The following is a 24,787-nucleotide window of genomic DNA, read 5'->3' as shown; positions in this document are numbered from 1 at the left end:
CCATGAGACTCTTATCTCCGGCTAACCACCAAAAAGCCAGAAGTGGAGCTAAAATGCTCAAGGACAGCACCCGAGCTCTGAGTTCAAGCTCCAATACCAGCACAAAAACAAACAAACAAAGCAAAAAAACAAAAAAACCCAAGCCCATTGTTGTTCCTGGTTACCTAATCCCTTTCACATAATCTATATTAATGCTGGGAATTCAGGATCCTTCCACTTGAAACCTAACACTTCTTCCCCTCCTCATTATCTCATTCTTGAAGTAATTCCTATGCTCACCTTTTTAGCTCAAACCCTGGAGCTATCACTAAGAAAATGTCCTTTTTGTGAACAATTATCTATAGCACAGATTGAAGAATAACAGCATAATGGGTTGGGGCCAGAAAAGTCTACTTTCTAGGCTTCTAAATCCAATGGTACTGTCAAAAAATTAAGATCTTTATAAAAGGAAACATAATTTAGGAAGCACTGTTAAACTAATGAACATAACAAGAGATGAATACTAACTTGCACTGCCAGATGCACTTCCAGTCATTTAAAACAGGAGGAATTTTGTTATCACTTTCTTCCTCCTCTTCCAGAATATCACCTCCTGGAGGAGCCCACAACTGAACAGAATCAGTTGCTGTCAACAATCTGTTATCTGAAAATTCAAGAATATTCTGATAAATAAGCAAAGATAAATGGGAAATAAGCAAAGATAAATGCTTTTGTTCAGGTCTGGGAACTATTATGTGAAAAACACACATTACTGTCTATGAAAAACATGTGGTGTTATCTAATTAAAATTAACTCCTATAAGAAAAAAAGAATCCATAAGACAGTTAAGAATAATTCTTGAGAAAGACCTGTGAAAACTCTTAAAAGGCAAAAAATAAAAGCTTACAAGGCAAAGAGTGATTGCCCTTTGTATTAATCAAACCTTTTTTAAAAAACAAAAAGCTCTGCCTACACAGGAGGTTAAGATCTAAGAATCATGGTCTGGAGCCAGTCTGGACAAATCTGTGAGACTCTTATTTCCAAATAACCAACAAGAAACTGGAAGTGGAGGTATGGCTCAAGTGGTAGAGCTGAAAAAGCTGAGCAAGAACTTGAGGCCCTGAGTTCAAGTTTCAATACCATAAATGAATGAATAAATAAAATAAAATAAAAGCCAGTGTGGTGATATCCATTAGTCATCCCAGCACGTGGGAGACAGAGGCAAGGAAATGGCAAACTTTGAGGCTAGGCTGGGCTATACAGAGAGACCCTGATGAGAAAAAAAAAAAAAAAAAAAAAGAAGGGGATAGATAAGCTAGAAAAGGAAAAGAAGGAGAGAAGAAGGGAGGGAAAGTAGAATAGCAAAAAAAAGAAGGGGATAGATAAGCTAGAAAAGGAAAAGAAGGAGAGAAGAAGGGAGGGAAAGTAGAATAGCAAATCCTCTAAACTCTGGCATTTTCAGGATATGCTAAAGACATAACTAAAAAATTCAAAAAAAAATTTCTACATGGAATATATAATAATCCTCATTAACTGTGAATGTAAAAGAAAATAAAGTTACAACCTCAGAGGTTCCTAATCTTTAGAAATTAAAGCACTTTTTTTTTTTTTTTTCCCCAGTCCTGGGGCTTGTACTCGGGGCCTGGGCACTTTCACTGAGCTTCTTTTGCTCAAGGCTAGCACTCTACCACTTGAGCCACAGCACCACTTCTGGCTTTTTCTGTTTATGTGGCACTGAGGAATTGAACCCAGAGCTTCATGCATGCTAGGCAAGCACTCTACCACTAAGCTACATTCCCAGCCCTAAAGATAGTATTTCTTTTAAAACACCGAAGAGACAAAAGAGTAAACTAATCCCTATACCAAGCAATGTGTATTAAGACAAAAAAGGTATAGTCACTCATCAACAAAAGCAAACACAGCATTCATCACTTTTTTATTTAAAAAAAATCACATGGTAATCGTATATTTAAAACAGAGTTTCATTTATATAATTTTTAAGTATAACTGCTACATACCTTGAGGGTCCCAAGCTAAGTTGTAAGTCACAGAACTCAAAAAAAACTGCCCAGTTTTAAGCCACTGACACTTGAGTTGCTAAAACAGAAGAAAAAAAATATGCTTTTAAAGCATCCAAAATCTTGACCATTTTATTTAACTGAAGACCATATGATCTAAAATATGTTTCACAATTACTTTCAAAAACTGTTAAAGTAACTTACAATGGTGGCATTCTACCAGACTGAGCTGTTTGCCACACCCAAAGTGCTTTCTCTCTGCCTTCCCTCTCTGTTTTCCTTCTTTCCTTGCCTCTCTACTAACTCCCTGGCTTCACAAAGATCTAGCTCAATCATCACCTCTGCTAAGAAACCTTCTCCAATATCCTGCCAGCACCCAAGCTTCTCTCCATTCTGCCATTACAAGTGCATCACACAGGATTTTGTCTGTATGTCTGAGATTCCTATTAAATTGCAGCTCTTTAAGGACAAGAACAATGTCATAAAAATCTTTGTATCTTCAGCATTTGCAATACTAACTAGCTACACAGATGCTCAAAAATGTTTTATTAAAGCCAAGTATACATTAGAAAGAAATGTAAATTATCAGGGAGGGAAGGGATGGTAGGGGAAAAGCAAAAGAGGAGGTAACAATATTCAATAGGAAATATACTTATTACCTTACTCATGTAACTGTAACCCCTCTGTACAGTAACTTTACAATAAAAAATATATACAAAGAAATAAAGTAGTTCAACATCTTCTCTGCTTAATGTAAAAAAAAAAGAAATGTAAATTATCCTAATCCTAAAGGCTCATGATCCAAAAGAACACTGGATATACCTCCTAAGCAATCCTATATGATTTAAGCCCATGAATTCAAAGTCAGACTAGGCAAATAAGTGATACCTGTCTCAAAAAAATAAATAAGCCTAGCACCAGTGTAATTCTAGCTATTCAGGAAGCTGGGATTAGGTTCAAAGCTAGCCCACTCAGAAAAGTCTGAGAGACTTCATCTCCAATTAATCAGCAAAATATTCAAGTGGCAGAGCATAAGCAAGCCAAGTAAAAGAATAAGACCTTGAGTTCAAAAGTTCATGTAGTAATTTCTAAGAGTTGATATTCCTAACCATATCAAATTTTCTGAATATTACCTAAGATAAAATACAATATCCAATATAAATAAGAATGGTTCTCAATGTGGTGTGCTAGACCACTTATTGGTAAATGAATTTGCTAATAAGCCTTAACTCCATGAAGTTCATGTTTAGGAACTCAATGTCCCAGATACTAATCTAACTACATGGGAAGTATCAGCAAACGAAAGAAACAAAACACATCGGAGCTTACATTCTAAATAGTAAACAATAAGCAAATAAAATAAATATTCTGGAAGAAAGTTTAAAACACAAAGAGAAGGAGTTACAAAAAAACCTAAAAAAAATCTAGCCCTAAAGTGACACAGAAAAAATTCCTTAAATTGGAGAGAGTCTGAGGGACAGTGGAAATACTAGTATGTCTTGTGTGAGTCACATAGGACAGTAACATAATGTGTTGCTCTAAGTGCGGTGCTAAAGGATGGAGGCTGGAGTATTTTAAAACTTTTTAAGCATTGAATCTGAGTTTTTAAGAAGGTTTTAAGAAAAGTGTCATCTTCTTCTCTACTGATAACAAAAGTGGGGAGAGGGATTAGAGCTAGATACTAAATATCAGGCACAAACTAGTAACCACAAAAACTAGTTCAGACTACATTACCTGCCACTTTAATGACCACAGGAAATAGTAGATAGTAATACTGTAGAAACTTGGGTTTACAAAAGGTCTTTACTAATTTTACAGATATTCTATCCCACTGTTAGCACCAGATCCTACGGCACTTTTTATTGTTATTACTAGGCTTTACAGAATTAACAAGTCAAATGAAAATATGTCAATACTAAAAATACTGAAACTAAAAAAAAGAATTAATCAGATTCTAAAAGTGTTCTAAAATCAGTTAATACTTACACTATTTCTCTTATGAGAATTTATCCCCAGGGGCTCAAAAATACAAACAGCATTACCATATGAAGCTGCAACCTAAAAAATAGTAATAATAAACATAGCATTGGTATTCAGAAAAGGATTAAGTAACTCTTCTCACAACAATGTAAAAGTTAATTTTAATCATCTCAATATAACTTCATAGTTATTTTTTCAATAAATTTGAAAGTATAATAGATTTAATAATTTCTTCTCTGTATGAGAAAATTCAGCAGGCTTTATTTTAGAAATACAGTGTTTACTTCTTTTCAAAGAAATCATCGTGCCCAGTCACGGTGGCTCACAACTATAACCGTAGCTACTCAGGAGGCTAAGATCAGAGGATCACAGTTCAAAGCAAGCCTGAGAATCACAGTTCAAAGCTAGCCTAGGAAAGAAAATCTATGAAACTCTTTTTTTTTTTTTTTTTTTTTTTTTTTTTGAAAATCTATGAAACTCTTACCTTCAATTAGCCACCAAAAAAATCTCAAAGTAGAACAATACTCAAGTGGTAGAGGGCTAACCTTGAGCAAAAAAGCACAGGGACAGTGTGCAGGCCCTGAAGTTAGGCCTCCAGGACAGACACCAAAAAGAAAAACAAAAAACAAACAAACAAATAAACAAAGAAAGAGAGAAAGGGAGAAAGAGAAAGAAATCCTCCTATAGGAATTTATAGGTAGAGCTACAACTCTTGGGCTTTTTCTGCTGGAGACTACAGATTATACACACTGTATACAGCTTCATCTCAGATATTTTGAAAATCTTTACTGCAAGAAATTTGTTCACTGTGATTATCACTGGTATGGCCAGCTTGAGGCTAGTTTGAGCAATATAGTGAGATTTCATTTCAAAAAACTAACAAAATCTTCCAACACAGTATATATCTACAGACCCATTAGCTATCATGTTGTCAGGGAAATGGCACTTCACAATTTATATAACCACTCACAATTTGACGACTCTCATCAAAGAGCAAGATACAATAATTTAAAGAAAACAGTGGACACTTTTTTTGTTGTTTTGTTTTGTTTTTGTCAGTTGTAGGGCTTGAACTCTGGGCCTGGGCGCTATCCCTCAGCTCTTCAGCTCAAGGTGAGCACTCTACCACTTGAGCTACAGCGCCACTTCCGGTTTTCTGGTGGTTTATTGGAGATAGGAGTCTCACGGTCTTTCCTGCCTGAGCAGGCTTTGAGCCGCGATCCTCAGATCTCAGCCTCCTGAGTAGCTAGGATTACAGGCGTGAGCCACCAGTGCCCAGCTCGTGGATATGTTTTTTAAAAGGACAAGGATATCCTGAGATGATTAAGTATTAAAATGACATTCAGTAAGAAACTAAATTTCTTACCCGTCCTTGTTGATGAGAACACTCCACACAGCTGACCTGGATGTTCCCATGCTTAGCACCAGGAATGATCTGCACACATTCAAAGTCACTTGCCAAAATAACAATATCACAGCCTGAACCATATGCCTACAAAGAAAACAATGGCATGTAAGACATCTATCTTTGGATTTTGTTATCAGTGTAAGAGGTATACTTTGACACGTTTTTTACATATTTCCAAATAAGAACTTTAAAATTCACATGAAAATGATAGCATTCCATGCAATAACTTCCAACAAAAAAAATCATATCAGGATGTGATATGAGTTGGGGCCTGAAAAATATCTACTCTTTATAACACACCTAGCAAGAACTGGAGTCACTATGAAGAAGGTATAACATGAATGGCCTTTTTATAAGCAATTGTCCTACATGTGAGAAAGAAAGGGACAGGGAAGAGCAAAAGAAGGAAAGAAGAGAAGGGGGAGGAAAAGAAAATTCCTGGTAAATACTCATAGCCTTCTTCTCTAAAGGCTGTCCACTCCTAGCAATTGCTACTGTAGACAAACACAGTCTTACTACTTAATCACCGGAAAAACTTTTTTACTCTTCCTTTTATGCCCTTAACTACCGAATATTTTTCAAAGCATATTACCACACTCCTTTGCTGAAGAGGATCCTGTTATTTTTCTAACTCTACAATAGTTCTCAAACCTGGCTGCATGAAAATTACTTAGATAACTTTAAAAAATACATAGACTCCCCTATGACCCAGCAATACCACTTCTGGGCATTTACCCAAATGATCACAAACAAGGCCATACTAAAATGACCAGCACAACTATGTTTACCACAGCATTATTTACCATAACTAAGATATGGAATCAACCCAGATGCCCCTCAGTAATCAGGAAAATGTGATACATATACATATACATACATACACACCCATACACATACACACACATATATATATACACACTCACACATATACATACACATACACATACACACAATGGAATTCTATGCTTCCATCAAAAAGAATGACACTGCCCCATTTGTAAAAAAATGGAAAGACTTGGAAAAAATATTAAGTAAGTCAGACCCAAAGAAACATAGGTCCCATAGTTTCCCTTATTTCCAATAATTAATATACATCTAGGATAATCTTAGCAGATAAGAAGAATAGCTCAATAGCTATGTACATATGACCATATAAGATGGCGCTAAGCGAAATGAATTCAAAGACATGGACACAAGAGGTTTTTCTTTGTTGTTGTTTTTAATGTACTATGTGATTTCTTGTTCCTTTTGTATGTTCTTCCCCCATGGTATATCCCCTATTGTTACTGTATTTGATTTTGGTACCCTGGTATTGTATATACGTTTATTTAATTAGGGAAGGGAAGGGGAACAACAGAATGGTAAAACAAAGGACAAGGGGAGAATCAATGCAACAGTGATATACACAAGACAATACGTTGGCAATGGTCTGTACAACTTGGGATGAGGGGGAGGGAAAGTAGGAGAAAATTGAGGGAAGGGGTAACTAATTTGGCAAGAAAGGTACTCATTACCTTACTTATATAACATAACCCCGCTGGATCATCTTGACATTAAAATATATATATATGTATGTATGTGTGTACACACACACACACACACACACACACACACACACACACACACACACACACACACACACACACACACACACACACACACACACACACACACACACACACACACACACACACACACACACACACACAGATTGCTATTCTCACCCCAGACTTACTATACCAGACTCTTTTTTTTTTTTTTGGTTGGTTGTGGGGCTTGAACCTCTGGGCTTGGGCACTGTCCCTGCACTCTTCAGCTCAAGGCGAGCGCTCTACCACTTGAGCCACAGCACCACTTCCAGTTTTCTAGTGGTTTATTGGAGATAAGAGTCTCACAGACTTTCCTGCCCAGGCTGGCTTTGAACTATGATCCTCAGATCTCAGCCTCCTGACTCTTTATGGATAAAAGTTGGCAATAGCTATCAAAATTTTTAGCACAACATACCCTTTGATCAAACAATTCTCTATTTTTCCCTGTAAGTACATTTATAAAAGTTTTATAAAAATATATAAGGATATCATTGTCATATTATTTATAACAATATAAACTGGAAACAATCATACTGTCCATCAGATCAGTAGAGTTAAATTACTCAATCCATACGTTGGAATACTATACAGCTACTAAAAGTTTAATTTAAGATGGTCTCAAATCCCTAATGGAACTATTAATTCTGTAAAATTCAGCAAATGATACCGCCTTCCTGTGGTATCACACCTAAATAGTACCTACTATTTCATATAATATCTACACAAACTGTTAAAATGAAACCACTAGTCTACACTAATGGTTAGAAAAGGCACAAAGGGCCAGGCACCGGTGGCTCACACCTGTAATCCTAGCTCAAGGGGCTGAGATCTGAAGGTAGTGGTTCAAAGCCAGCCCAGGCAGGAAAGTCCATGAGACTCATCTCCAATAAACCACCAGAAAACTGGAAGAGGCACACGCAGTAGCTCAAGTGGTAGAGCTGAAGAGCACAAAAAAAAAAAGAAAGAAAGAAAGAAAGAAAAGGCACAGAGGAAGAATATTCTTCATTTTCAAAAGATATTGGTCTGATGTAGAAAACACCCAAGTATGGAAGAATGGGGACTTGTCTCATTAGATATGTATTCTGAAACTGAAAATCCATGAGATCTGAATGTCTTTATACAATGTAATGATGCTAGCAAATGAACCATCAAGGCTAGCTAGGACTTTTCTTTATCCTTGTAAACCACTGTAATCCCACTACTAGCACTTAAGCTTCCCATAGTACATGTGGAGTTGAAAGAGGAGACATGACCTTGTTGTTAATAATTTGGCCAAGCTCCCTCACAAGCTGACTGTGACAATATCATGGATATAGAAGACCTGCCAGAGAAAATCAACCAACGCCTTCCCTGATAACTTACCATTTACTGAATATATCTTCTATGAGCTGGCAAGCCGTCTCCTAAGGTCTTTGTGAACATAATTATTAGGTACACAGGCTCTCTTTTTAAGTGATTTGTCTGGGTTCATAAAGTAAGGACTATTGTTTCATAATAAAGCTCTCGTCAGGCACAGTGACTCAACCCTGTAATCCAAGCTACTTGAGACTTGAAGATCATAGAGGATCATAGTTCAAGACCAGCCCAGGATGAAACTTCATCTGAACTAATGGCTGGGTGCAGTGGCGTGCATATTTTAATCCAGCTTTGGGGAAGGCACAAGTAGGAAGACTGCAGCTCAGGCCAGCTCTGGCATAAATACCTATCCTGAAATAACCAACATAAACAAGGGCTGAGGAAATAACTCAAGTGGTAGAACACCTGGCTTAGCCAACAGGAGGCCTGAATTCGTATCCCCAGTGCTAGAAGAAAAAAAAAGCCCCTATTCTTCCCACTGCATTACCATACCTCTACTCCATTGGTGCCATGAAATTTCTGTAATCCCAACAAAATTCCACATCATCTAGCTCAGATGCCTAACATCAATAAACATAGCATACAATAAACACCAACAGTTGAGATAGTTTATTAAAACTCTATTATGACTGAAAAGATTTCCATTCTATTTTTTTGGTGGTGGTAGGTTTCGTTTATCTGAGACAAGGTCTCACTATGTAGCTCAGGCATGTTCCTGTTGTTTTATTGTTCTTATGGAAAGGAAACAAGTATCTTTTCATGTATTCATTAGCCTTTAAATTTCTTTCTCTGTAAACCGACAATTGGTGTTATTGGACCACTTGTCCATTGTCAACTAATGCCTGTCACCACCACCCACAAAACAAATCTTTCTCAGTATAGTTAAAAGAGCAGAAAAGACAGAATCTGAAAATAAGCTCTTCTTTCCGCATGACTGAGAATACAGTTACACCAACAGCTTAAAGTCCACTCAAGAATGCTGAATGAGCAAAGTAAACAAATCAGAAACTAAATAGTATCACAGAAAAAACTAGCCCATGTAAAGACCAGTGAAGCAATGCAACTATATGGTAAGCAAAGGGACAGCCCTTTTAAATTAAATCTCGCCTCAGGAAAATCTCCTCTCCTTGGGAAAGACCAAATTAACATAAGTGTATGGACACTTACAAGTTTCCATACAACAAAGCAAAGCTGCTAGTGGTATGTTCAATAAAAACTTAAAGCTTTAATACAAACATGTATGAATACAAACGTATTATCATGCTGGGTTACACTGGTCATGCCTGTAAGCCTAACTGCTCAGGAAGCTGACATGAAGACAGATCTGGAGCAAGCCTGGACAGACAAATCTCATTCAGCAAAAAGCCAAACTAGAGTTGTGGCTCAAGTAATAGTGTGTCAGCCATGAGCAAAAAAGCTAAATAAGAGTTCAAAATCCTGACTTCAAGCCCCAGTACTGGCATGCAGACACACGCACACACACAAAATCTCTTTTCAGGAAAAAGGACAGAAAGAAATTAGGAAAATATTGTGTTTGTGACTAAGCAGTAAAAAAAAAAAAAAAAGAAAAGTTTCTTTTGTTTTTGTTGTGGGACTTGAACTCTGGGCCTGGGTGCTGTTCCTCAACTCTTCAGCTCAAAGCTAGCACTCTACCACTTGAGCCACAGCACCACTTCCAGTTTTCTGAGTGGTTTATTGGAGATAAGAGTCTTACGGACTTTCCTGCCCGGGCTGGCTTTGAACTGCGATCCTCAGGTCTCAGCCTCCTGAGTAGAAAAAATAGTTTTTGCTTTGCTTCTTAACAACCTCAGAAAAGCAACTGATCTTCAAACAAAAAAATCCCAAGTTAGGGATTTAGTGATAGAACATGGGCAAGGCTCTGGGTTCAAATCCAAACACCACACACATACATAAATTAAAAAATAAAATATATGGAGATAGAGATACAGGAAGTAGGGGCTGGGAAAGTGGCTCAGTGGTAGAGCGCTTGCCTTGCATGGATGAGGCCCTGGGTTAGAATCCTCAGCACCACATAAGCAGAAAAAGCTGGAAGTGGCGCTGTAGCTCAAGTGGTAGAGCACTAGCCTTGAGCTGAAGAGCTGAGGGACAGTGCCCAGGCCGAGTTCAAGCCCCACAACCGACAAAAAAAGAAAAAAAAAAAAAAAAAAAGAGAGATACAGGAAGTAGAGAGCACTGTTTAATTAAAATTTAGAAAAACAATGTTCGATATTAGTCAAAAGCTAATTTTGATAATTTACTAACAGAATAGATGGAGTTATAACAAATTTCTAAACACTATATTAAAGAAAAAAGTCCAGGGGCTGGGAACGTAGCTCAGTGGTAGAGTGCTTGCCTTGCAAGCATAAGGCCCTGGGTTCGATTCCTCAGCACCACATAAACAGAAAAAGCCGGAAGTGGCGCTGTGGCTCCAGTGGTAGAGCACTAGCCTTGTGCTGAAGAGCTGAGGGACAGCGCCCAGGCCCAGAGTTCAGGCCCCACGACTGGCAAAAAAAAAAAAAAGAAAGAAAGAAAGAAAAAAGTCCAAACTAAGCCTACTTCCACACTCCTGAACAAAGAAAAACATTGGTTTACTGATGTTAGCAACATCTGGAAGGAGAGGCCCTGAAAGGCAAATCGGCAATAATTAATTCATCTGTTCTAATTAGCCATGACAAAAACAGCTCTGTCTCCCATTTGCCTATACTCTCATTAGAAGGTAGATCTAACAGGAAAACAAAAGCCATCTCTTATAAGCAACTATTTTGTGTGTCGATGCTAAAAAGAAACCATTCAAAGCTTAATTAGGAAATCACAATAACATGAGTAGAAGCATCAGCCCCAGGAGCTGGCCAGCATGTATGAAAGGATGAAATCACCTTCTGGCGTTAAATTTATTGTCTAAAGCTTGAGGTATATAATATTTGCCTCACCAAAAAAAAAAAAGATAAAGAAAAAGAAGAAGCAAAGTCTAGCTTTTTAGAATGAATACTTCTTAATAGAGGGAAATGCAAAGTAGAAAGTATGCAAGAAAGGGAAATTGAGAAGATAGATATGATTAAGGACTAGTATATACATTATGAAAGTGTCACAATGAAACACATCAATATTTATAATTAATATGCACTAATAATTACAAATTTTAAATGAATGACAACACATTTAGATAAGAGAACATTTAGGCTGGGAAGATGGCTCAGTGGTAGAGTGCTTGCCTTGCATGCATAAGGCCCTGGGTTCGATTCTTCAGGAGCACTGGCCTTGAGCTAAAGAGCTGAGGGAGAGCGCCCAGGCCTAGGGTTCAAGCCCCATGACTGACAACAAAATAAAATAAAAATAAAGTGTTTTGTTGTTGTTGTTTTGTCCGTTGTGGGGCTTGAACTCGGCCTGGGCGCTGTACCTCAGCTCTTCAGCTCAAGGCTAGCACTCTACCACTTGAGCCACAGTGCCACTTCCAGTTTTCTGGGTAGTTTATTGGAGATGAGAGTCTCACGGACTTTTCCTGCCCAGGCTGGTTTTGAACCATGATCCTCAGATCTCAGCCTCCCTGAGCACCTAGGATAACAGGCGTGCCACCAGCGCCCAACAAAATAAAGTGTTTTGTTCCCAAAAATAATTTAATTTTTTTTAGGTCCAAGACCAGGACTCAAACTCAGTACCTGCCACTTTTGCTCATGGGCTAGCCTCTACCCAATTGAACCATGCCACCAACCTGTTTCTTGATTTGTTCAGTGTGTTTTGTTTTGAGACAGGGTCGCCTATGTAGCCCAAGTTCAAGTCTTAATCATCCTTCATATGCCTCCTGAGTGGCATATGAAGTGAACTAAGACCTGGTGTATATTTTGCCTTTCCTTCAAGTAGCTTCTATTCTTTTCTCTTTTTTTTGGTCGGTCATGGGGCTTGAACTCTGGGCCTGGGTGCTGTCCCTCAGCTCTTCAGCTCAAGGCCAGCGCTCTACCACTTGAGCTACAGCGCCACTTCCGGTTTTCTGGTGGTTTATTGGAGATAGGAGTCTCACGGTCTCCTGCCCGGGCTGGCTTTGAACCGCGATCCTCAGATCTCAGCCTCCTGAGTAGCTAGGATTACAGGCGTGAGCCACCAGCGCCCGGCTTCAATTCTTTTCTTGACCAGAACCAATACTGATTCAAAGATTGGAGATATTCTGAGCAGCCCTCTAGAAAAAGTTTGTATCTGGCCAGGGTAGAGAACATAGTAAAGTGATCCTCAAATCTAAGCCAATTTGAGTAGCTGGGATTACATGCATTAGCCACCAGTACCCAAACAAACTGCATTATTAATGTATGCTAGTTAATTTTTTTAATGCTGTTCATTTCTTTGCTGCAGACAAGGTCAGGAAAAAAAGACCAGAAGCAGGTGTATCAATATCAACCCTATAGATACTAAAAAATAATAATGCAATGCTACAAACAACTCACTATACATAAATCTATGTCACTAGCCACAAAAAGACCCAAGATCAACTATATGACCATAACAGTGTTTTCACATTTCATCATGTTTCTAAAACCTTCTAAAAAGGAAACTCCAGACCCCAATAGTTTCAATGGCAAATTCTACTAACATCACTTGTCAATGTTCACAGCCACACTATTGACAGTAGACAAGATATGGAAACAGCCCAGATGCCCTAGAACAGATGAGTGGATCAAGAAGATGTGAAATAGATATAGATATGGATATTTATTAGAATTTTACTTTCAGGGAATGGATGGGCTTAGAAAATATTATGTTAAAAAAAAAAAAGAAAATATTATGTTAAGCAAAGTAAACCAGGCTCACAGAGACAAATAGCACATTTTTCTCTCATATGTGGAAGTTAGATCTAATATACAAATATACACAATAACATATATATGCAAATACACACAAACAAATTGACTTCAGGATAGTATACTTAGGGAAGGAGTCTAACAGTGTAACCCCGCTGAACAACTTGTTCGGCAAAATGATCATTAGGAAATTGAAACATGTTCAGTTGGGGAGAAAGGGCAACAAGAGTACACATGGAGGAAGAAAGAGTAAGCAAATACAGTCATTATATTCAATGTATGCTATGTAAAAACTGAACAATGTAACCTGAAGGTAGAGATGGAATGGGGAAATAAGAGGGAGAATGAAGGGCAAGGTAACATTAATCAAGATGTATTATACTCATAACCTGACTTCTAGAATTGAAATCCCATTGTACAACTACTTAATATTTTTAAACATGTACATAAACAAGTGGGACTTATACTAATAACAGAAGGCCAATTCTATCTTCAGAAATCAGTTATCCAAGCCGGGCGCTGGTGGCTCACGCCTGTAATCCTAGCTACTCAGGAGGCTGAGATCTGAGAATCGTGGTTCAAAGGCAGCCCAGGCAGGAGAGACCGTGAGACTCCTATCTCCAATAAACCACCAGAAAACCGGAAGTGGTTCTGTAGCTCAAGTGGTAGAGCGCTGGCCTTGAGCTGAAGAGCTGAGGGACAGCGCCCAGGCCCAGAGTTCAAGCCCCACGACCGACAAAAAAAAAAAAAAAGAAATCAGTTATCCATCCTTTTAATAATACAGGAAAAGCAAGTGACAATCATTAAGATCTCTTTAAAAAATTCAGCAGTCCTCTAGGTCTTAGCCTCCTGAGTAGCTAGGATAACAGACATGAGCCTGTGAGTTTTGTAAAGATTAATGAAGTGGATAAATATGTTGAGAAAAAGAAAACATAAAGAGAAAAGAGGGCTGGGAAAGTGGCTCAGTAGTAGAGCGCTTGCCTTGCATGTCTGAGGCCCTGGGTTCAATTCCTCAGCACCACATAAGCAAAAAGAAAAAAGCCGGAAGTGGCGCTGTGGCTCAAGTGGTAGAGTGCTAGCCTTGAGAGGAAGAGCTGAGGGACAGCGCCCAGGCCCAGAGTTCAGGCCCCACGACCGGACCCAAAAAAAAAGAGAAAAGAGGCAGTACAATAGATGCTATAGACTTTAAAGAGGCAGACAAGGACTGCTATAAGCAACTTCATACTAATAAATTGGAAAACCTAAAAGAAAGGAAAATAAACTCATAAAAAAGCAATCCAAACCCGGCACCAGTGGCTCAATCCTATAATCCTAGCTACTCAGGAGGCTGAGATTGAAGATCGCAGTTCAAAGCCAGCCTGAGCAAGGAAAGTCCATGAGACTTTTTTGTTGGTGGTGGTGATGGTGGCGGTGGTGGTGGTGGTCGTCATCGGGCTTGAACTCTGGGCCTGAGCACTGTCCCTCAGCTCTCAGCTGAAGGCTAGAGCTCTACCAGTTGAATCACAGCACCACTTCCAGTTTTCTGGTGGCTTATTGGAGATAAAGAGTTTCAAGGCCTTTCCTGCCCAGAAGACTCTTTATCTTCAATAAATCACCAGAAAACTGGAAGTGGTACTGTGGCTCAAGTGGTAGAGTGGTCGCCTTGAGCTGAAGAGCTCAGGGACAACACCCAGGCCCACAGTTTAAGCGTCACATGTGACCAAAAAAAAAGCAATCCAGCCAGGCATAGGTGGCTCTCACCTGTAAATTTGTCTGCTCAGGAGGCTGAGCTCTAAGGATAGCCAGCCCAGGCAGATAAGTCCCTGAGATTCTTTTTTTTTTTTTTTTTTTGGTCCGGTTGTGGGGCCTGAACTCTGGGCCTGGGCGCTGTCCCTCAGCTATTCAACTCAAGGCTAGTGCTCTACCATTTGAGCCACAGCACCAGTTCTGGCTTTTTTCTTTTTTCTGCTTATGTGGTGCTGAGGAATTGACCCAGGGCCTCATGCATGCAAAGCAAGCACTCTACCACTGAGCCACCTTCCCAGCCCATCCTTGAGATTCTTATCTCTAATCACAGGAAAAGCTGGAAGTGGCACTGTGGTTCGAATGGTAATACACTAATCTTGAGCAAAAAGGAGTTCAGGGACAGTGCCTAGGTCCAAAGTTCAAGCCCTAGAACTGGCACACACACACACACACACACACACACACACACACAAAAATTATATACAAGCACAAACACAGTGACAGTAATCCCCAAATTAGGTTTATATTTTAACTAGATCTATGAAGAGAATAAATAAAAATAGACTGAAGGAGAAAAGGCAGGGAGAGCATTTAAGATCCTACCGCCAACAAAGTGAGGTAGTTCAAGTCTGTAATCCTAGCTACTTGAGAGGAGGAGACCTGAGGATCAAAGTTTGAGGCCAGCTCAAGCAAAAAGCTCATAAGGCTTCTTATAACAGTGGTACCTATTATCCCAACTACAGAGAAAGCACAATGGCTGGGCTCAGTTATGCACGCCTGTCATCCCCCACACACAAGTAAGAGGATAGACGCCTAGGCTGACCTAAGCCTCAATCAAGACTTCTCAAAAATGACCAAAGGCCGGGCACCAGTGGCTCACTGTAATCCTAGCTACTCAGGAGGCTGAGATCTGAGGATCACTATTCAAAGTCAGTCTGAGCAGGAAAGTCCATGAGACTCTTATCTCCAATAAATCACTAGAAAACCGGAAGTGGCACTGTACTCAAGTGGTAGAACGCTTGCCTTGAGCTGAAGAGCTGAGGAACAGGGCACAGGCCCAGAGTTCAAGCCCCATGACCAACAACAAAAAAAAGACCAAAGGAAAAGGGAGCTAGAGGTGTGGCTTTCAAGTGGTATGGCACCTACCTAGTGAGAGTGAGGCCTTTAGTCTGTAGTACCACTAAAAAAGTGTACCATTGCCAAACCTCTCCTGGGGGGGGGGGTGGAGAGGGGGTGTAAAATCGCCTCTAGATCAACATTCATCCACATAAAAGGAGTGATACAAGATGCTACTGGGAGCTGGGCACCGGTGGCTCACACCTGTAATCCTAGATACTCAGAAGGATGAGATCTGAGGATTGTGGTTCAAAGCCAGTCCAGGCAAGAAAGTCCATGAGACTCATCTCCAATAAACCACCAGAAAACCAAAGTGGCACTGTGGCTCAAGTGGTATAGAGCACTAGCCTTGAGCTGAAGAGCTCAGTGACAACCCCAAAGGACCAACAAGAAAGAAAAGAAAAAAGACAAAAAAGATGCTACTGGATTACATATCACTTGAATACCTCCTGCTCTTTAATGTACAGAGTCAAGGTCAGAGATGATGTGGAAAACTGCTAGCATATCACAAAGCCAAAGCTACACCCAGGAAAATTTCAAGAACATTAATCTTGAACCACATGGTATCTGTGAATGGAGAGTAAGATAATAATGTTGGGCTAGGAATGTAGCTTAGCAGTACTTTCCTAGCAGGCATGAAGCCATGTTCGATTCCTCAGTACCACATAAACAGAAAAAAACAGAAGTGGTGCTGTGGCTCAAATGCTAGAGCACTAGCCTTGAGCCCAGAGAGGCTCAAGGACAGTGCCCAGGCCCTGAGTTCAAGCTACAGTACCACACAAAAAAAAAAAAAAAAAAAAAAGATGATGTGTGTGTGTGGTTTTTTGTTCTTTTGTTTTGAAGGTTTTGTTTTTTGTTTGTTTGACGAGCTGAGGACTAAACTCAGGACCTTGCACTTGCCAGGCAAGTGCTCTTCCTCTTCCTCTGAGCTAAATCCCCAACTTGTGCCTGTCTCTGCCCACTTGCAAAATGGACTTATGATCTCAGATTTCCTGGGTTTCTCCTGAAGTCACTGGAAGAAAACATCACTGATGACTTAGTATAATTAAATGGTACTACTCCCAAGAGGCATCAATAGTTAAAAGAAATGAAGAAAACGTACTTAAATTAACAGAGCCATCTGTTTTATCCCCTTCTAATTCCCCCACCAAAATGCCTCTGTCCAATGTTAAGAGAAGTCTGGCTCTATCCAGCAAACTCCTTTATACCTACTGACTCCTGTACCACTAACAATGTAAAATAAAAACATGATTTTTGTTCTTTAGAACCAGGGAAAAAGAAGAAAACCTTCAATACTACCATGGAATGAAACAGTTTGAGAATAAGCAGTACAGGCAACGGTTGTCATATATATACATCAAATCCCAGTGTCTCAGGAGCTATCTCTATGAGAAGGAAAGATAGAGTTATATCATCCTTATAAACTGTATCTGCTATCAGCTCCCATGTCATTTTATAGCATAGAGTTCCAGATCAAAAATGTGAGAAGATTCTACAAACTCCAAAAAAATGAAATCCTACAATTTCTATTAATTTTTTAAAAACCTGGTGGGGCTGGGAAGGTGGCTCAATGGTAGAGTGCTTGCCTTGCATGCATGAGGCCCTGGGTTTGATTCCTCAGCACCACATAAGCAAAAAGAAAAAAAAAAAGCCAGAAGTGGCGCTGTGGCTCAAGTGGTAGAGCGCTAGCCTTGAGCTGAAGAGCTGAGGGACAGCGCCCAGGCCCAGAGTTCAGGCCCCACTACCAGATCCAAAAAAAAAAAAAAACCTGGCAAGATAGAAACACCGATATTCTGTTACTATTCCCTTTTAAATAATGCTTTGCTTTTAATCACAGAAATTTAACTGGTCAAGCATGACTTATTTTTCCACTACACATTGTGGTTATTAACCAACATCCTGTGCTCTTTTTGATGACTGAATGCTTAGACTCTGATTTGTTCTAAAAGTTAAGATAAACTAATTATGATTTCTTTTTTTTTTTTTTTGGGGGGGGGGGTCCAGTCGTGAGGCCTGAACTCTGGGCCTGGGTGCTGTCCCTCAGCTCTTCAGCTCAAGGCTAGCGTTCTACCACTTGAGCCACAGAACCACTTCCAGCTTTTTTCTTTTTGCTTATGTGGTGCTGAGGAATTGAACCCAGGGCCTCATGCATGCAAGGCAAGCGCTCTACCACTGAGCCACCTTCCCAGCCCCAGTAATTATGATTTCTAAACAATCTTTTTTATCCCAAATGCCTAGTAAATACTATTAAACCCCTATGGCCCCATCTCCTGTCCCATATTGCCTGAGATTGTGCCAGGCAAGTTCTCCATTACCTGCAATACCCAGCCTACCAAGAGCCCCTCCTCAGCTGTGAGCCCAGAGATTCACTGCTCTTCACAAATGTTCTGAACTGACTTCTTTCAGAGTCAGAAAATTAGTGTAGTGGGTGTGGATGACTGAAGTCAGGTAAAGTCACAAGTGAGGGGGCTCAAGTTGACATGGCCTCCAGTCCTACTTCACAACCACAGCTTCTGCTCCATTTTTTTTTTTTTTTTGGCCCCCAGAAATACCTCAGTAGTCTACATCTAGCTATTCAAGGGCTAAATACTAAGAGAACACTCAATCTAAGAATTTCAATTGCAGATGTTTAAGTGATTTGCAAACTCAAACTGTTCTGGGGAAGGCATCATTCGGGACCTTAACAGGATTCCTTGCCACCATAAGTAGGAAGGCTTAATTAATCTATAATCTATATATTCCAATACTAGATAACACTAAGTGAAAAACCACAAAGTTTAAAGTACTGTGTATCGTTGTGAGCAAATGAGCCAATGTGTCTTGGACAAAGTCCTTATAAAATTATTCCTTTTTTCCTATACATAGGTATTTGACACATGTATGAGGTGGTTACATACTAATAACCAGTGACTGTGGAAACACTTTTCTGTCCAACTTCCTCACACCTCTGGCCAAAAGTAATCTCTTACATTTATAGAAAAGCAAATAAGTTTAAGGACTATTTTTCAAGGAAGTAATAAGCAATATAATTGAGAAACTGACACTACCTGTTGCATATAGCCTCAAATCATTCACTTATTGGAAGAGTAGTTAGAAATAGCTTAAAGAAAAAACAAAGTATAAAAAAAGTTCAGACATGAGCCGGGAGCTGGTGGCTCATGCCTGTAATCCTAGCTACTCAGGAGGCTGATATCTGAGGATCACGGTTCAAAGCCAGGCGGGACAGCAAAGTCTATGAGACTCTTATCTCCAATAAACCACCAGAAAACCAGAAGTGGTGCTGTGGCTCAAGTGACAGAGCGTTAGCCTTGAGCTGAAGAGCTCAGGGACAACAAGCACTCAGGCCCAGAGTTCAAGCCCCACAACCCACAAAAAAAAAAAAAAAAAAAAAAAAAAAAAGCTGCTATTAACTGCAAAAACAAGTGAAAACCATCATAAGTACAACTGAATATGTCTTTAAAACTATTATTAAATGCCAAAACACAAATACAAATGATTACAGCTTACCTATCACCACTAAAACTACAGGCAGCACCGGGCTTGTCTGCTACAAACAGCATTAGGTCAATACAGCACAAACTGAGACAATATGACATCACCAAACAATAACACACCCCAGCCACTAAGTGCAGTGAAATATATGGCACGCTGTTTCCAACTATTACAATGTCATAAGCACCTGAAAAATCTTTAAAGAACAATTCCATTCTTCAAACATTTTCCAGTTTACAGACTTTGAGATAAACTATCCTATTCTGAAAAGCTTCTCAAGTTATCAGGAAACATCAACTAAGAACTGGCTCACTGCAGTTTTTCTTTTATATCACATCTGCGAGACCTTACACACATACACAGAAGGGGTTCAAAGATGAAACTGTTTAGAAATAAATACACTACTGAAGAAAAAAAGCCCACCAGATGAGTAGTCACAAGACTCATTCCAGTCCTGCCTGGTCCTCTTTCAGTCATCTGATCCAGAACTAATTTTTGTTTCCATCTGATTGCTATAAAAAGCAAAGGGCAAGCTCTGTGTAAATGAGTTTTATTTTTTATTTTTCCTACACAAAGAGTAGCCCTTAAACTTGTTAGTTGATTCTAGAGTGCTTGAAAACAGCCTGCTCTCATGTTTTAAGGAAATCTGTTTTCATAAAGCCCAAAAAAATCATTCCTAGTTTACAGCAAAATTATAACTGGATTAGTGCAGCATACAAACTATTAAAATGAGGTGGTGTAAAAATGAGTTTGTAGTTGCATTTGAACCTGTTTAAATGTCCTGATGTAGCTAATTAGGAAAACTGCATTCTTAAACCAAGAGGGATATGTTAAAATGGTGTTTGAGGAAAACTATCCTAGCAGCTGTGAAGGATTAACTAAAGTGATCAGGGCTGAGTGTAAGGAAATCCATTTACAAGTTTTTATGTGAAGTAATACAAATAAGGTTCTCCAACAGTCTGTAGTGGTGACAGTGGAAATGAAAAAGGGTAAATGTGGCTGGGCGCCAGTGGCTCACGCCTGTAATCCTAGCTACTCAGGAGGCTGAGCTCTGAGGATCACGGTTCAAAGCCAGCGAGGACATGAAAGTCCGTGAGACTCTTATCTCCCATAAACCACTAGAAAACCAGAAGTGGCGCTGTGGCTCAAGCCGTAGAGCGCTCGCCTTGAGCTGAAGAGCGCAGGGTCAGCGCCCAAGTCCAGAGTTCATGCCCCACAACCGACAGAAAGAAAGACAGAAAGAAAGAAAAGGGGTAAATGTGATAAGACACTGCAGTTAGCCAGACTTGATGATACAATGAACTAGGGAGGTGGAAAAGGATTTCACAATGACTCCCAGAATCTGAAGACAGATAGCCTAGGGCCTAACCTCCCCTGCCAAGCATTAAAGTTCTCACACAGACTTTTCCAGACAACACCTGTACCTGTTTAATTGTATCTGCCAGCCCTACAGTGAAATAACATTCCACCTGTCAGTGGGAAAACACCCCATAGCCAAAGGTTACAGGTTTGTTTCTTGATGGAGAAAGCCTGCCCTTGTAATCCTGAGTTGTTTACATACTAGGGAAACACACACACACACACACACACACACACACACACACACACACACACACACACACACACACACACACACACACACACACACACACACACACACACACACACACACACACACACACACACACACACACACACACACACAGGCTTAATTCCCCAAAGAGTCACCCATTTGAAGTCCAGGCTTAATTCTCTATGGGACACAAAATTCTCTATGTACACAAAATACAGATAAGGCCAGAGAGAGTGATATGTGTGACAATGTCAGGAAAATCCTATTTTTAAAGGATTCATCCTAAACTGGAACTTAATCAAGCTGGCTACATTTAAGATTTAATAAAGCCTGAAACAACCTTGTGGGGGTTATTTTTAATGATTCACAAACCATTAAAAGGCAGATAGTCTGTTCCAGGGTGCATTGCTACATGATTCTGCAGTTTTGCAGTTTTCTGTTTCTGCAATTTTCATTCTGCTAGAAGGCAGACAGACATCTGATCAAAGGTTTTCCTCTTGTCTAAAAAACATATTATTTCCAACTTGATCAGGCAGATTGTTATCAATAACAATGTATATTTAATAGCAGTCTCTCTCTGCCCACAGATCCTTCTAAGGAGGAAGCTGTATAGTTTTTTAATGCATATTATACCATGGGAGTGTGATTAAAGATTCACCGGGACTTGTTTTGAACATCTCAGTCTCAAAAAAAAAAGAAAAAAAAAAAAAGACTGATAATTCCTTTTCGTCTAGACCATCAGAGGTGGTTGTTTACATACGCTTTCATCGCACATTTTTTAATCAAAAAAAGAGAGAGAGACTGATGACCCCAATCTCAATAAGAAACATGTCTGTTTCCTCTTAGGCAATCAGGGGTGCTGTTATATTGACACACATTTTTGTTTGTTTCAACACACACACACACACACAAGACTATCTTGCAAAGATTTTTAAAATATTACCTATAAGGGGTTACAAGATAGCCAGCCCTCCAGGCCACTGTCACTCTCTAACCCTTTTTATCCTGAATCGTGCAGGGGATCCTCCCTCCCTCCCCCCCCCCACCCCCACACACACCCAGTAGATTTTTTTTTTCCTTCTATTTTCTCGGTGATGATTTCAGAGTCTGCATTATCAGGAGAGGATAAGAGTCCTATTAGCAGCAGATAACGGGAGACGGCATTATCAGGAGATCAGGGGTTGGAAAGCCACAGGCCCCAGAAGGCCACCAGAGCCCAACGGGCAAGGCGAGGGAAGTCTAGGCGCGCCGTGTCGCCTCCCCGGCTCCCAGACGACGACTCTTCCCTCTCTCCACCTCTTCCCTCTCCCCCTCACCCCGGCCCCCCGCAACGCACGGCAGGTGCCAACCTGGGGTGGGGGGTGGAAGGAGTTCAGCCGAAGCCCCCCACCTTCCTCCACCGCAACCCCCGCCCCCCCCAGGAACCTTCCAGTCCCGCCACCCCAAGCCCGTCTGCCGCAGGACGCACCGTCCCACGCGTCCCCGCGGCTGCACGGGCGAGGAACGCACGGGGCGAGGGGAGCGCGGGTGGAGGGGGGGGCTCGCAGGCTCCGGAGGCGGCGTGGGCCCACTCGGGGAGTCCCGAGCCCCCGGCCCCACCCTGCGCTTCCCTCCCCGCCCCGGGCTCCCCGGCCGCCCCCCCCCCAGCCGCTCACCGTGAAGGGGACGTCCCCGACGCTGCCCACCGAGTAGCAGTTGTCGCCGGGGTTGACAGCCCCGGTGAGGACCTGGTGCAGATGCATCTCCGGAGCCCGAGCTGTGGACCGAGGAGGAATGCGCCAGAAGGGGCCACGGACCTTCCCCCGGGCGCGGCCCCCCCCACAGCCGTTTCCTCACCGCCTCTCTCGGGAACCCCGACCCTGAGGCGGGCTCCGGCTCAACGCCTCGCTCGGCTTTCCCCTTCCCTCCGCCTCTGCCCGGCCATGGGAAAGGTCCTCGTCAAGCCGCCGCCGCCCGGTCGCCGCTCGGCTGCGCAAATGCCCGGATGCTCCCACAGCCAGCTGCACCGGCGCACAAATGCGGGAGGAGGAGGAGGAGGAGGGCACCGGTGCGTGTGAGGTGGGGGGGAGGCGCGCGGAGGGGCAGGAGGGAGGGGGCGTGAGGTGAGGCGTGACGGGAGGAAAGGGGAGCGCGCGCGAGCCCGGCGCGTGCTAGGAAGCGAAGCTCCGCCGGAGGGGAGCCGGTCCGAACGCGCGCGAGCGCGCGCCCGACCTCAGCCGAGGAGCGCAGAGCGAGTGGGCGGGGCTTTACGCCTTTTTCCCGCTGGGAGCCTCTAGGCTCGATCCTCCCGGGTTCTCCTCTGCTCCTCCTCTTCCCTCCCCCGGCCCCCCCTTCACAGCGCAGGCCCCGCGCGTGCGCATGCGTGTGCGGTGGTTTCCAAGGTAACTGCGCGCCGCGCGCCCCTGTGGTTCCTCCCTTCCCCTCTGCCCCTCCCGCTCCTCCACCACCTCCAGCTGGGTTGCGCGCGCAGGCGGGAGTTCCCAGGGAGATTCTGGAGCGGAGCCCAGGGCCGGGGTGGGGCGGGGAGCGCGCGACGCGGGGACACCGAGCTTGCGGGTGTTGCTGCGGGCTTCATCTCCTGGCGTGGGTGATGATGGTCAGTGCTGTTGACCTCCGGAGAAGGACACTACTGTCACTGGGAAATTCCACCTCGGGAACATTTTAGAGCCCGTCACTCTTGGTGAAGGGGAAAGTACGGCGCGCACGATTTCATTTTCCTGACATCTTGCAGCGGATTCGACAAGCTGTGCCACCCTGACGGAAAATTATGTTGTTTCCCTCCTTATGGCATGCTTATTTTAAATGTATAAAAGCCCCCCCTCCCCGCCCTCAAGAAAAAGAGGGGTGACTCCTCGCTTTTGCATAGGCGATGTCATGGAGTGGTAGAATCGCCTGATTTCCCCCCACCCCAGACCATCTGCTAGATTTTGAGTGGTTAAATACAAAGATCAGATCCTTGCTGCAGGCCAATTCGTCGCGATTATTATTATTATTTTAGCTCGTGTTGTGTATGATACAGAGATAAGAAAGGCTACCAAGAGTATGGCACCTGAACAACCATGCATCGCAGAAGAGGGACGATAGTGCCTAGAGATGGACAAAGTCAAAGTGTTGTGGATCCATAACACGGAGTAGACTTTTGAATACGCTGAAACAAAAAAAAAAAAAAAAAGCTGCATGCCCATAGGGAAGTTAGGCAAGAGCCCTGCTGCCCTTTTAGTTTAGAGAAGCTAAATGGATGGATTAGAGGCACAGATTTGTTGAGACGTTTGAGGCTGATGATTAGGATAGGAAATGGAAATAGTAATTAAAAAGAGTTAAAGGTCAGGAAAAAGTCTGTCTTGTTCTGCCAGACATGGAGAGAGTTTTACAACTTTACCAAGAAGTCTAGATGTCATTCTGTATGGGGGAAGGGCATGTGTCCAGAAAGGGTGGGATGATTCAGAGCATGAATTTATAAAAATCAGAACTGCTCTAGGAAAATGACTCTGAAGAACTTTGAGGCATTAAACCAAGGAAGGCAAAAAAAAAAAAAAAAGTAGCCTCCTTGGTTGAAGGGAAAGGAACAGGAGGAATCAAAGATAATTCGCAATAATAGCCCAAGGCATTTTCTCCCATACCTCAATTGGATGCCTCCAATCCATTCCCTCATCCTCTCCACCAGCATTTACAGTCATTTCTCACTTAACTACCAGAAATAGCCTCCCAGCTGGTTTGACAGGCTTTAGTCCCTTTAGTCTCAATCCATCCAGAGAAAAATCTGA

The 24,787-nt window shown here is 41.7% G+C and overlaps 1 protein-coding gene and 1 non-coding gene across 5 annotated transcripts in view; one reads left to right on the top strand and one right to left on the bottom strand.

The window, feature by feature from the left end:
* Positions 1-23,009, bottom strand: part of Dmxl2 (Dmx like 2) — a 112,165-nt gene extending 89,156 nt beyond the window's left edge. For 3 of the 4 annotated variants that reach the window (XM_069995408.1, XM_069995409.1, XM_069995411.1), the window contains exons 1-5: positions 22,679-23,009; positions 5,344-5,469; positions 3,984-4,055; positions 1,998-2,076; positions 508-643 (exon numbers count right to left, since the gene is read on the bottom strand). In XM_069995408.1, coding sequence (XP_069851509.1) covers positions 508-643; positions 1,998-2,076; positions 3,984-4,055; positions 5,344-5,469; positions 22,679-22,765 — 500 coding nt within the window. In that variant the 5' untranslated portion in view covers positions 22,766-23,009. The remainder of the gene's footprint in view (positions 1-507; positions 644-1,997; positions 2,077-3,983; positions 4,056-5,343; positions 5,470-22,678) is intronic. The other variant, XM_069995410.1, reaches the window with a different exon arrangement.
* LOC138809067 (small nucleolar RNA SNORA11) lies at positions 5,635-5,758 on the top strand. The gene has a single exon (XR_011366691.1). It is a non-coding gene; the product is annotated as a small nucleolar RNA SNORA11 (small nucleolar RNA).
* Positions 23,010-24,787: the final 1,778 nt, after the last annotated feature.

Source organism: Dipodomys merriami, unplaced genomic scaffold (genome assembly GCF_024711535.1).
Source record: "Dipodomys merriami isolate MVZ:Mamm:240054 unplaced genomic scaffold, mDipMer1.0.p SCAF_48, whole genome shotgun sequence".
Lineage (NCBI taxonomy): Eukaryota > Metazoa > Chordata > Mammalia > Rodentia > Heteromyidae > Dipodomys > Dipodomys merriami.
Note: the sequence above shows the minus strand (reverse complement) of the source record. Positions and strands in the feature narration are given on the sequence as shown.